At 23.0% G+C, this 15,206-nt stretch overlaps 1 protein-coding gene across 6 annotated transcripts; it reads right to left on the reverse strand.

Moving 5' to 3' along the window:
- Nucleotides 1-243: 243 nt before the first annotated feature.
- Nucleotides 244-14,642, reverse strand: LOC132922450 (G-protein coupled receptor moody-like). Of its 6 annotated transcripts, none has more exons than XM_060985982.1 (10): nucleotides 14,483-14,641; nucleotides 14,261-14,368; nucleotides 8,174-8,275; nucleotides 7,958-8,107; nucleotides 6,324-6,494; nucleotides 4,115-4,242; nucleotides 3,892-4,045; nucleotides 3,609-3,802; nucleotides 2,202-2,384; nucleotides 244-397 (listed from the first exon to the last, which is right to left on the reverse strand). In XM_060985982.1, the coding sequence occupies exons 3-10, from the start codon at nucleotides 8,206-8,208 to the stop codon at nucleotides 297-299; spliced, it is 1,116 nt and encodes a 371-aa protein (XP_060841965.1). In that variant the 5' UTR covers nucleotides 8,209-8,275; nucleotides 14,261-14,368; nucleotides 14,483-14,641; the 3' UTR covers nucleotides 244-296. The 6 variants fall into 6 exon arrangements, 5 of the variants coding, with proteins under 5 accessions (XP_060841965.1, XP_060841966.1, XP_060841964.1 ...); XM_060985983.1 differs by lacking the exons at nucleotides 14,261-14,368; nucleotides 14,483-14,641 and adding exons at nucleotides 10,653-10,706; nucleotides 10,810-11,061; XR_009661019.1 differs by lacking the exon at nucleotides 14,261-14,368 and having other exon boundaries at nucleotides 2,092-2,384; nucleotides 14,483-14,642.
- Between the last annotated feature and the right edge of the window lie 564 nt (nucleotides 14,643-15,206).

Raw genomic sequence — 15,206 nt, forward strand, 5'->3', positions numbered from 1 at the left:
GTTGTGATTTCACGTAAAATATGAATCTGTGATAATAGGTAAATATTTCTAAAAAAAAATTTTTTGGATTTTTTTGGATATGATCATAAACTAATATCTTAGTTTATGGACTAGATATACTAGGCAGTTATTCTTATTTTCATTAAATATACTGTTATTAGGAATTTACATAAGTATTAAAAAGAATACTGTAAGTCCTAAATGTCATGTATATGAGAAAAAGTGTATAATAAATAATAAATATAAAATAAAAAAAATCTTTTTAATAAAAATTAATAATAATTAATTGTATTAAATTATGCTATAAGCGAAATCTTGTTATTATGATCCAATGTTTCTAAAGCAATCGATGACACATGTGATACAGTTGTTCCAAATCCACGATCTTCTTGAACTCCTGAAATTTAAGTATGTTAAGTTTAAAAATAAATAGGTACCTAAAATTTACTAAGTTCTATTAAGGTATGTTACATATTACGGGCTATATCTAAAATGTATAGGTTAATGTATATCGTATATTAATATATCGATTATGATAATTATTATTTATGGCATCACCTATGATACTTTTTGGTACAAAAACATAATATTTTATATCATAAATGTATTAATGTTTTATTTGTATAAATAAAACATTAATACATTATGAGTATAATAATATTATCTATTATAACTAAGATGATGTTTATACGGGCGGCTTTCATTTGGATTAATAACTCAAAATAACATATCGTTTGGGTGAATTTATATATATAATTTAAGTACAATTTATGTGGATTACTATAGTTTTTCCTTCCCATTATCAGGACTCTCAGTTAACTATAACTGCTATGGTTAAAACTATGTAATAAATATTAAAAAAAAATATTGTATAGACATGTTCTTTTCTCACAATGTACACTTTGGTTATATATAGCTATATACTCGTATTCACAAATTCACAACTTATACATACATAGCACACTCAATTTTTTTTTACTCACTATATTATTAATTATTTTATAAATTAACCCAAATGATCTGTTACTTTCCCGTCCTAATAATATATGCTCTACTCATGTAAATTTTGGGTCATTTGTCCAAATAAATAACCCCCATTTAAACATATATATTTCTTAGAAATGATGTAAATACTATTACCTAAGTATAAAAAAATAAAATAATCCATCAGACATATGTAAATCACATATGTACAATAAATATAAATTTTTAACGAATAATGGGCTAACTTTAAGATATTATTATAGTATATTACTATATTGTAATGTAGGAATGAACCTACTGTTAAAAATTAATAAAATAAAATCATACTACACGTAGATACATATAATTCAGAATAAAACAATAGGAAAAAAAATTCACTCCCTCAAATGGGTGACTATTTATTTTTTGAATAAAATTATTACACCCATTTTCCAAATGATTAACCATCCAGACTTATACATTCTAGATAATTTAATTTAGTATAATACTATGAATTAAAAAACATTAATAAATGGTGAAATAATATTATATGTTTTTATAGTAAATGAGTTAAGTGTATTGCACATTTTGCATGCAAGCCCGGATTAAGACATTGCATAGTCTTTATACGTGAAAAATGATTCATAATTTTAATTTTATTAAAAAAAATATCAAAACAGTGCATATTGAATTTAATAATTTTTTTCGTTTTACAAAAGTTTTTTTTTACATCATCATAATTTATTGTTTGTATAACATATTTTTTGGATGTCAAATATTATCAATTTATCACGAGAGCAGTCTTGATTGCCGGTTGAAATGATTAAATTAAATTGTTTTTCGAATTTTGAAGAAATTTTTTTAGCAAAACAATTTAAACTCAGAATAGTTAAATATATTTGTATGAATTTGTTTTTCAATCTAAAATTATTGAAAGTTTAAAATATTTAGCAAAAAGACAAAAACAATAATTATAATAATAATATAACATCCCAAAAAACAATCAACAATATATCATCTATATATTACCAGTACTACTGCATGTATGTTTTAGAATTATTATTTTTTAGAAATCAATTCATTACAAGTTTTTAATTTTTATTGTAAGTGATATTTAAAAAAATGTACCTATTGCAGAGTTTGAGGTTCATAAAAAAATCCAATATGTTAAGGCACTCTCCCTTAACCCGGGCTTATTGTTTGCAATGTTTGCATGACAGTTGATGATGTCAAGTTACCGTGTGGTTGTAGACGTTTCGATATGGATCTCAAAACAGGTACTCGTTTTGTAGCTTTTTCACAACATCCACAATTTAGAACTGATTTAAATGCTTTTCTATACTGTTTATTCATTATGACGTATATAATTGGATTAAAGCACGCTGATGCGTAAATCATAATATATGCAATCAAGAGAAGAGCTGAATAAAATAGAAAATATTATGTTAGGTTTTATAGTTATGCATAATATTATAATTTATAGATGTAGAAATTTATCTTAATTTATCTTTTTGATTCTTTTTAATATTAAAATTATTAAATTAAAAGTATTAAATATAATAAAATATCCTTAGAAATATAGGATTACGTCCGTCCCGGTCTCGTTTTTCACATATAATGATTTATCATTTAATTCAAGTTTGATACATCCATTATAGTGACCCACTCAATGGCTAGATATATTTGATATTTACTATACAATAAAGTGAGTTTCGCAGTTTTTTTTTTATCGAATTTGTATGATTAAATTAATTTGAGAGTGTGAATGGTTTATTAAAAATATATCCATCAAGTAGAAGTACTTTACTTATAAGTACATTACTTGAATAAGTGGTACCTTAGTACCTATAGTAAATGATTATTGAAGAATTAAAACACATGGAATACAATTTTATATTGTAAACGTATAAAGGAATCCTAAATCTACTTTTTAAATTATCTTGTTTAGGCAATCACTATTTTTTGAAAACAACAATTTTGATTTTACTATATGTTTAGTATGTACCACCTAATCTTTGTTTTGTAGAAGGTTTAATAATGGAACTATTCTATTGTGTTTAATAAAATATTTTTTAATAGTTGGAATTTGTGAGGTTAATTTATTTTTAAATGTTGTTTAATATTTTCATATAAGTGATTGATGTAAATTGTACATTTGTACATTCATAATATGTACTATTATACTTAAGCATTATATTAATATTATACGTATTAAAAAGTTTAAAAATACGTAACACGTAATACCCTTTATCTCTATACAAAATAATAATATAACTAAAATTAAATTTTTCTTAATTTATATTTGTTATGTATTACGTATTAAACTAAGAAATTGCATTGTGTTGAAATGTAGCCTCTAAACACGCATCTATTGAAATATTTTATCAAAATCATATGATTAAAACTTATAATAAGATATCTTATATATTATATTCAAAGGGATTTCACACATTTATTTGTATACTTGCACAATGTAAAGTAATTTAAAAATATATTTTATACTATTCTTTACGGCGATAATGCAGGACATAATATAGTATAAATATAATTTTGTATAGTTCTAATTAAGATTGCGTTTAGAGAACAGGAAATCCAAGTTGATGAAATAATGTTGTTTAAATTATGATTTGTTTTATAGTATATACCTGGGTATTGGACATTTGGATCTAAGGTTTTTGTGATTGTAATTGGCAAATAGCAAAGTACAAAAGATAAAAATATAGCCAAAACCATTTTAGTTATCCTCCATTCACTAAGTTTTCTTCTTATAGACTGCATATGAGTTGCTGTTGGATCACTTTGGGTGGATATTTGATGCCTTCGCATTCGTGTTTCTGAACTGTAATTAAATATAAATTAAGTTGCATTGTCAAAAATTATAATTATAAATTTAATATCGCGTACGTATTTTTATTTGAATTTACTTACTTACGAACAACCAAAAATATACCAGTGTAACAGCAAACAATTACAATACATGGTATGATGAACCCAGTAACCAAAAGAGCAGATTTCGAAGATTGACCAAATTCATCAGATACTATTGAACACGTACCCAACTTTGGATCATATTCAAATTTGCCTTAAAAAATATAATTGTAAAATATTATGATTTAGGTAGAACATTTATAATATTATTATAAATACATACCCCATTTACTTAAAAGGGTAGGTACCAGCATGCCAAATGAAATAATTAGACAAAGTATTATCATAGAAGTTATCCATATTGGACGATATACTATACTATATAAGCTTGAATGAACGATCATTATATACCTAAATTAAATAACTTTTTTTTATTGAATGCATAGTAAATATTAAATTATATAACTGAAATTAAATTTGAAGCATAATTTATACTGAATCTTTAAGCCGATACACCCGAGCTGAGTTCTAAGTACTAGGGGCTAACCACAGACGGTACCTATACTAGTATTAGGTCCCACATTTTTAAAAAATATGTATATAACAGCAACACATTTTACGTAGATTAAACGTTCAGAAGTTGCACAAAAATATTTATACAAATATTTAAAATATATACATTATACAATTCATAATGCAAATTAAATCTCAATCATCATATACAATGTTATTTGAGATTATTAATATTACTTTTATATAATACTTATATATTACCTAACTATTAAAATAGTTTAATGTAATATTCTAAAAATATTAAATTAGATTCCCATATATGAAGCTCAATTAATTACAATTCCTTGTTATTATCAATGAATATAATTTTTTGTTGCTAGTACTCGCACGTTTATTCATATATTTCTGTATTGCTTTTATAGTTCATTATTATTATAACATTTGTATATTATGTATTATACTGTCAAGTCTTAGATTATATTAGGGATTCTGTCTTTATCTATATTGTCTACCCACTGCTCCTCAGTTTTCGATGTGAGCAACCTTTTGCCACGTTGAATTTTATTATAGTTATTATCACTGGTCCCTTGGCGATCATATAACATTCCCGCACCCCTGTAACGCAAACATTTTGTCATCGGGCCGTATCATTACCCAGAATATTGTTTCCTACTGGCTCTATCATTTGGATCACAACTAACCTAACTTTCAATATTCCTATCTTCAAACATATTGTGAGCTATTTATCTGATTTAGAATATTGACTAATTTAATTAATTCATATTATAGATTGAAATAATTTTAACGACTATATTATGTAAATAAATATACTAATTAATTTTTGGTTTTTGAAAGGTTTATAACCTTAATAAAAATATGTATTAAAAATAATTCTATTATATAATTCATTATTTAATAAAAAAAAATATATTATATAGTTTTTTTTCATAAATTGCATATAATATAATATAATTATTTTTTTATTTTATTTATTTTAATATAAGTAAACTTCAACATTTTTTTATTATTATTTTTTTGTTCGAAAATAATTTTTAATAACAATGGTTATTGAGATAGATATGCATATTACATTTATTTGTTTAAGATTATAAAAGTATATTAACAGTTATGAATTTATGAGGTTTAAATTTGATTGAGTAGTTTGGCAGTAATGTTGAAAATTTGATGGTGGCAGAGATAGATTGAGGTCCTGAAAGTAATTTGGCCAATGATTCCGGATATTAGAATCTTCTAATTTTATTTTGTTTATTTTGTTCATCTTAAGAAAATCGAGATATTTTTATATATAACTTACATTTTTTAAATATTCTTATTTTCATTATAATTTATAACAAACAAATCTTAACTAAGTCATTTTCAAATGGTGTGTCATTTAAATTTATAGTCATAATTCATAATACACCACGTAGACGAGTGTCTAACATTATTTCTATGTATAATGTATAATATACTGTTTTGATTTGTTTGAATCTATAGATGAATAAATAAATTAAATATGTTATTAATATTATAATTATAACTATGATCGGTAATGCTGAAAATTATTTCATTAATCTTACCTACAAGTTTATTAAAAATACTAACATGGGTGATGGATGATTTGACAAAAATTAGTTTGTAATATAAATAAATAATTTGTTAACAGTTTAACACGTTTTTAGTACATTTAACCTACATTTTTTCAATTTATTTTTGGGGAAATAGTAGTTACTATTTAGTTAAGTAGTTTTTATAAAATATACGAGTATTATATACTTGGACATTTATAATGCATGAGAAATTTTATTAGGATTTTAAATACCTACATAAATAATACAATATTGTACGTAATATAAATAAAATAAAATAAAAAATTGTATGCATTAGTTGATATTTAAAAAATGTAGTATAAATAAATGAATTTTCGTGAATTTTTAACATTTAGGTGTGAATATAAATTGTAATACTAATTTACTTACCTATTTATAGTGATCATAGTAATAAATAGCAACGATACTCCAATATTTCCGTATTGTAAAAATGGTACAATTGAACAAAGTTCTTGGTATTGTACCCAATTAATATTTAAAAATCTTGAAGCATTAAATGGTAATACAGCTATGCAAAATAACAAATCAGCTGCACCTAAGCTATAGAAATTAACAAAACGACTCGTATATTAAAATTGTTCAGTTAAATATGATTTTTAAAATAAATCAACGTAATAGAGATTAAACAATTTATTATGTAAATTATATATAAATAGAATATAATATTATAATAGTAAAATAATTACTTTTTTAAATTAATATTTAAATAGGGTGGGCAAGTGGGTATTGTTCTGTGTGTAGTAGAGATGAGGAGTAGGTCACTCTAATGGATGTGTTAAATTTGAATGCAATGACAGGTATCATTATATACGAAAAATGATTCTGATCGGAGATGAATTGTCAGTCTAGTATAATTAGTAGGATATATAATATTATTACCTATATTTAAATTGTATAATATATTGTTATTTTACGCGATTTCGTAAAAAATTTAATTTCATACGCTTATAAAATTTTATCTATATTGACGCTAGAATTTTTTTTTACAGTTATTTTAAGAAAAAGTTATGGAGAACCTTGTATTGGGTTTTTTAACCTTAGGTATAAATCACAATAATGTTATGAATTTTCAATTTCAAAATTCCTTGCAAATTTTCGCGATTTTGACATATTTCGTAAACATTTGAATTTAAATGCTTATAAACAAAAATTGTGACTAACGATTTTTGATTTTTTTTTATTACCATAATTACAACTTATAAGTTACAATAAACTTGTATTAAATTTTAAAGATTTTTTGGAGTGCCAAATTTTTTTTTATAGTCATTTCAAAAAAAAATTAGAAAAATCGAAAATTTTAATTGTCTATAAATAGCTTAAAAAAAGTCAAAATGAAGGTGAAAATTTCAAGTATTTACAATGATTTGGTTTTGAGTTACAGCAATATAAAAAATCGATTTTGTCGAAAACTGGTTATTCGTAAAAATTCCCGTTTTTCCGTTACTTTTTTTTAGAATTTTTCCTGACGCTTTTGACCCTCCAAAAATACTAACTAGATTCATTTTCAAAGAGGGGCTGAAGTCAAAAATCAAAGCACTATTACTACTCCAAAGCGTGATGACAGACACAAAAAAAAATAAAAATAAAAAAAACATCATTGTAAAATCAATACATTCATAACTCCATTCAGAATCTAAAAAAATTAAGTATCAACAAAAAATTATTAAATCTAATACAATAAGTAGGTATAATATGAATTAAATAAGGAGAACGGAAAATGCTCTATTTTATTTATAATACATATTCTAAGTTATAGGTTAATACATTTCAAATGATTTATGAACGTAAAGTTAAGCACAAACAATATATTAAGTTATTATAACACATTATCAAGTTTAAATATTTTTAAAAAAAAATTTTTTATAGCTTTTAATATCTTAATTAATACAGCTCAATGATTACAATTTTGTGTTTAAATTAAAAAAAACGGTCGTTACAAACTTACAATTACAAATAATACATAGTATAGTAAAAATCGATAGTTATTAATTTTCATAAATTACCTGATGATAAATGTTGAAGCTATATTTCGAATTCGTGAACTTTTTAGTATTACTAATATAGTTAAACTATTCCCTATAATTCCAATACACATAATAAGCAACGTCATGAACGCTGCAGCGTACATAATTTTTGGGTTTTCTTTTAGCCATCTAAAAAAATATAGTAATTTTATACACGGTGATGATAGTAAATAGCAAAATTTAATATTTACTTACGGCTCGAATCCCACTGATTGGTTTGAGTTTGACATTTAAATTAAGTATTATCACTTAATAAAGTAATGAATAAAAATATAAATAATTTTCATAATTTTTAGTCTAGAACAAAAATAAAGTGTTATTATTTTGTATTACAATAGTTAACGTATGGATATATATTTTGTATTTTAATTTACCATCCTTAATTTGTTATTAGTGCATATAAACAATACGATAATAATTATTATATAAAAAAAAACATAATGCATTTTTTTGTACAGTCGACTGTGGCATATGCCTCGAATAGGTACAGAAGAGATTTCTAAAATAAAAATTTGATTTAAATCATTAATATAGGTACGTTTTAATCATTAAAGCATTAAAATTTAACATTAAATTAAATTGTTTTTTGGCTTTTAATCATTTGTTATATTAATGAAAACATTAAAAATTCTCAAATGTATAGTTAAATCCGAAATGAATTATATAGAACGTATGGAATATATTTTGATTAGTTATGTGTTGCATATGCGTCAATTCATTATATCACATTTATCATGTGACAATTTATGTCGCAACGTCAACAGGGCTGATGAGAACTTTTGCTGGTCTCGGGGCCGATCGATTCCAGGCCTCCTTTATTTACACTTATTTGCCTGATAAGATATAAATATATCTTGTACATACTTATACATAATATAGTATAATACAAATATTCAAGCTTTTTAATATGTAAACATCAAAAATATAGTAATTTGGTTTAGTTAAAATCATTTTTGGGAAAAAATAAATACCAACACTAAAAATAAACCAATTATATCCTTAGCTTCTTAAAGTACCTGATCGTCTACAATAGATTAATTTAGAATTAAATAGATAAAATTTTCTAAATAGTATCTTATACTAGGGCCCCTCTTGGAGGTTGGGTTCTAGCGCTTCCTGTCCCATCATTTTGCCGGCCCTCAACGTCTGTTCATCGTGGATAATTTTTATTATCAGTTTAGTTCATTGTTGTTTATTATAAAATAATATTAAGTAGGTATAATGTAATAGTTGTACACGAAAAATGATTCTGAACTACGGAGGAACGTTATACAGGTTTTTTGTTAGTCTCTATTTTTAGGTTATTGTATAATAATATAATCATAATACCATAAACCATTTACTTTTCTATTAGAAATATTGCAAGTTAGACTTATTATTGGTAAACTATAGGCTATAGCATACATTATATATTAATTATTATAATATTTGATCATATCTTGATAATAAGTCAATACTTACGTATCGTCGATTTAAATCGATTTGATATGTATGTAAATATCTTAAATTATTTTAAATATATTAAATATTTTATTGTTTATAGAAAGTAATTAACCCGATGTTGAAAATTTTAATTCTCTAAGATAAATATTTTTTGAATTAAAACAACGTAACTAAAATCGTTATTTTATATTTGAATATTATATAATTGTATTAACATCTGAACTTTAAATACTCAAATATGAAAACCGTGTTGTCAGGCGAAAAACCGCGAAAAATTGATTATATTACATTCTCTGAAATCATTAATTTAAAGTCAACCATAAATATTTTACAACCAAGATAATTTTCGAATTTTTCAGTGCAGTTAGCATGTTATTTATATCTAGGTATGTATTTTTCTTTAGATTTACCAGTTAATAAAATAACAATTGTTAATATTTTAGTAGGTATATAATTTAGTGTATTTTTAAAAATAGAATGAATAATTTTAGTTTTATAATTTTTATTTTCAATAAAATAATAAATTAAAATTGTATGAGCTACGGGGAAAGTTATCACGATGAAGTTCCTCGTGATAAATTGTCATACGATGAATTTATAAGACATCTGTTTTTTTTTTAAATCCAAAAAAAAATGATATCTATTTAGTATTTGTAGTCTGTACCCATCATTAATTTGCTATATAAATAAAAAATGTTAATTGATATTAATATTTATTTTATTTCAGTTGATAATAATGAATTAGGTATATAAGTAATATTAACTAATGTTGACAAAATTATAAAAGTTTTTATTTATATTAGGATAACGAACCTATATTTTGATAGTGAACTCTTACCTATAATAAACTATTTTATAAAAAATAAGACTATTAATTATAGTAATATTTGATTAATGATAAAAAATGTAAACGGAATATAAAGACAGACGTGGAAAACAAATAGTATGTTATAAGTAATTGAATTGTTTCTCTATAAACATACCGTAGGATAGCGAAGTATTATATATTTTTTTTCATTATAAAAAAGTGATTCAGATGGGAGTTCCATTACCATTTAAGTTATGCCTTAAAATAATTGAATATAACAGTTATTTATAAAAGACAAATCACTATATTAGAATCTAGTCTTTTACAAAAAGTATTCGTAATACATAATTTTCGTTATGAATTAAATAACAAAACAGGAACAATTTAAATAATAGTTCTACAATACAAATAATAGATTATTACCTTTTTTAAATGGTTTGATTTACTGCTTGTAAAAACGTTATGTGTATATTAAAACTAAAAAAAAATATATGGTTTAAATCTAAATTTTCAATTTGCTCGTCTATAAAATAATACATAATATAATTTAATTATATTTTTATCAAATATCGCTACTTACATGATAGTTTATAAAATATTCAAAAGTTTTAATTTGAGGCATATTCAGTATTCACATTTTAATAAAAAAAAAAAAAATGTTGACGAAATTTTTATAAGCATTTAGACATTTAGGTACAAACGTCCATACTGGTATGTCCACATTGTAGCTATGTGTGAACATAGTCGACACCAGAAATTATCTTTAATAGCCATTTATTCCATCAGTTTTAATCGACATTTAAACATGCGGGCAATGTTCAGTTTTCAATAATACTAATAGGAGGGGTCTAAACATAAATAATAATAAAAAAAACTATTCTCCTTACATTGGACAGGTCATAGTTTTGAGTGCATCACAGCTCACGGGGAAGGATGTACCTATAAATATTATTATGTGTTTCATATTACATTGTTAAGTAAATATTATCCCATGCCAAAAAAGGATCTTTAAGTGGTTTTAGTATTTTCTGTTGATTAATCAGTTTTAAAATGCGATAAAATTATAATTAAAATGCAAATAAATAAACAATACTAGTATTTAAAATTAAAAATTAGTCAATAATTGAAATTTGAATTTTAATAAATAATTTTACCATATTATTATCTCTATTAAAATATTTAGTACCTAATTATTATGAATAGTATATACCTACTATATAATATAATATTATATTATGTATATTTTTTGGTTAATAGATTACAATGTTGATTTGTTATACTTGTTATAAAATTTATTTATAACTATCTCGTGTTTTATATTTATTTTTGTGATTATCATCAAACATTTGAAAAACTAAAATTATTATAATACAAATACTATTCTAATAATACATAATTATTTTGAAATGATTATTGCGCTTAAATATTCTTTAAAATTTTAAATTTTAAATTGTAGAGTTAACTGTTAACTGTTATTATAATTTTTTGAACCACTGTTCTTATTTTAGGCAATTACAAAGGTTCTATATATCCACAACTAAAGTAGGTTATAAAATAGATTAGGGTGTCTTGTTAATTTGTTGATGGGTTCATATATTTTATACAGTGAGGAGTAGCACAGAGGTGACAAATTCAATGTGGGAAAAATATTATGTAAAGGGACACACACACACACACACACACACACACACACACACACACACACACACACACACACACACACACACACACACACACACACACACACACACACACACATATATATATTTATAAGATTGTTTATATTAATAACGGATGTCATATAGAGGACATAATTGTTTTAATATTGTCGGGGAACAGTCTTAATTTGATAAAATATAATGACAATGATTAATAAAGAATAAAGTATTGTATTAAGCATATTGTTTGTATAAATATAACAAAATAATGTTTTTTTTTTAGTCTTATGTAACCAAAAATATATGGGTTAAGTTAAGCTTATTTTATTTACATGTATAATATTCGTTTAAAATATTTTTTTCGGTCAACAATATGTGCTGATGTAATAAATAGGGATAAAATTTAAAAATAAAATTGTTATTAATTAAAAAAATATATAATGAATAACTCGATAACCACGCTTGAAAGATTAGTTTATTTTAAATTATTTCAAGAATATACTTTTTCATGTTCCCAAAACTCTCATGTTACATACGTATATCATGATCTCTTTTATTTCATAAAATTATTTTCTGTTTACAATATAGAATATACTATGGCTTTTAATGGAAATAAGCTAAAGTGTTTCCGTTTATAGAGCAGTTTTTATTATATTATATAGTACACCATGAACTACGTTATATTTAAAAAAATAAATATACAATTAATCCATAAAATATATTATAAGGTGCAGCAATTTCACTAATATTTAGGTACAAAATGTATCCTATAGGGAAATTAAAGATAGTAAATTTATAGTTATTTATAATAAAATTTATCAATTAAACATGCTACTAGATTATTGTACTTAATTGTGTAATCATTATTGTTCTATAAAATCTTTAAAAAATTACTCATTTTTTCAATAACTAAAGATAATTTTATTATTTTAAAATTAAAATAGGTAAAGAATTTTATTTTTAAATAATTATAATTTTATTTGAAAATTGCTTTAATATTCCGAAGTTTAAACATATTGACTAGACATATTTAATGTCAAGTTTTTTAAACTGTTATTCGTTTAACAATTAAGTTTTTTTAATTATTTAGTCAGTTATCATCTTTTGGAGTAGTAAAAATATTTGAATCTTATAATTTGAGAGTGGCTACAGAGAAAAATAATAAAACGGGAATTTTTAGACCAAACCAGATTTTTGTTTTAATTGAAAAATTAATAATTAATATAGACTGATTTTTCACTAAATATTTTTATTTGCATTTTCTAGAAATTATTTGAATTTGAAAATATTTTGCAGTTTATTATTTTAGTTTTTATTTGATTTATGTGTATGATCAAATTTTTGTTTTTAAATAATAAATTTTGTAAATTAAAAAATCCCTTTATAAGTACGAGTATATACCTGGATTAATAAATATCGTAAAAAAATTTTCATAATTTTTGTTTAAGCATTTAAAGTTAAAACTTTAACAACATTTACCAAAATCTTAAAATTTTGTAAATAATTGTGTACCTATTTTATATTTTAAAATTTTCAATTTCAATAATTAATACTTCAAGCAAATTGAATACAAGATATATTTATTATTAATTATAATCTTATGACAATTTTAATATCTTAAAAATATAAGTACGACATTTTTTTTCATTGATATTTTAATTAAAATTTTTTATAAGAAAATTAAGGAAAAATGATTTTAGTTATTTGGTATAGTAATTAAAAAAATATATTATTTGTAGCAACTTGTATAGTACATAATATTTATTGTACACAATGGCATTTTCAAAATATCTAGATTAACATTAAGCTAGTTATTTATACTATTAACTTATTCATAGAATTCTACAGCATTTCGGTATTGACTTAAGTCTTAAATTAATAACATCTAGTAATAATTTATGAAATTATATTATAATAATTATTAATAGCAATATTAATATAATTCCTCAAGAGCATCTAAATAGTGAAATTTATATGACACAAACAAATACCTACAATAGTTACCTATAGTAGTTATAAATCTTATTTTTATCATTATCTAATTTTTAGTATAATTATGAATAATATATAATATTGTGTAATGCATTGTGTATGGCAACTATTATCAGAGTTAATATTAATTATTTAAAAAAAAAAATATTGATTTATAATGAAATATCGTTAGAAATATAGATTGTCTGACCTAAAAATCATTGAGAATTGTTTTTCATATACAATGATTTATCATTTAATTCAACTTTAACACACTCATTGTACCAACCTACTTAATGACAAGGTACACTCGATTACTTATTATATAGTATAACTAATCTTCCCGGTTTTTCTTAAAAATTATTATAACTGTTCCATTATTAGAAAAAAAATTATACCTACCTATTTAATCTAGTCAATTAATACGATGTCACCAATAAGTCACAGCAATTATAGTATGCAAATCATATTTCGCTGCACATATTATACTTATTGTAAATGTTAAATTTACTGTTTCACGTACATTTATAGAATACAAATAAAACAATTTTCTTTATTATTTAGGTATTATTATTTAAACATGATAGATATAAAATGTTTTTGATTAAAAACGATAACACTAACCTTAGTTGATATTTTTCACTGTCTTCTGGTAACGGGTCTAGTCTAATAATCTTACTTTCACACGGTTTATCCATTACAGAATCATTGAGTTTTTCGTATGTCCAAACAGCATAAAAACTAAGCTATCACTTACGCGGTTAAGTCTAATTGGCAATAAAGTGCGGTGATCCAACATTATTATATAGTTGACGTAACGTAAAATACAACAGGGATTTCCCCTACCATTATTGTTACAGCTTATATTATACGTTGTCAACGGGCCGCAATTTGTATGATACATAATATATTACAATGCACAATAACAGTGTTTATTTCGAAAATAAACCATTAGCTATCTGGTTTTTAAACTAATGGCTTTTTTTGGTGGCTGAAGGGGAGGCTATCGGAGAAAAATAATGTCCATATGCCAATATTCGATTTAATATTGTATTACACATCATTTAATAATAATCAATAGATTTATTAAAAAAATGTTTTCCTTATAATTTGAAAACATCGATTGAGTATATAATATTATGGTGCCCAATAGTTTTAACTCTAAATAAATTTAATTTAATTTAAATTTTATGTAAAATTATAGTATGTGTTTCATTAATATTTGTTATGTTTTATAATGATTTATATATATTTTAATAATATAAATTGCATACTCTATTGTATATTTTTAGATTTTTTGAACAAATCGAGTAATATTGAGTAATTTTTAAAATTATTGCCTAAGGCT

The sequence above is a fragment of the Rhopalosiphum padi genome, chromosome 2 (genome assembly GCF_020882245.1).
Source record: "Rhopalosiphum padi isolate XX-2018 chromosome 2, ASM2088224v1, whole genome shotgun sequence".
Classification (NCBI taxonomy): domain Eukaryota; kingdom Metazoa; phylum Arthropoda; class Insecta; order Hemiptera; family Aphididae; genus Rhopalosiphum; species Rhopalosiphum padi.

Excerpts from the sequence above, each read along its gene's own strand:
- LOC132922450 (XM_060985981.1), bottom strand. The coding sequence starts at position 8,208 with ATGTCAAACTCAAACCAATCAGTGGGATTCGAGCC. Across the intron at positions 6,495-7,957 it reads GCTTCAACATTTATCATCAG|CTTAGGTGCAGCTGATTTGT; the intron begins GTAATTTATGAA and ends TAATTTCTATAG. Across the intron at positions 398-2,201 it reads GAAACGTCTACAACCACACG|GAGTTCAAGAAGATCGTGGA; the intron begins GTAACTTGACAT and ends CTTAAATTTCAG.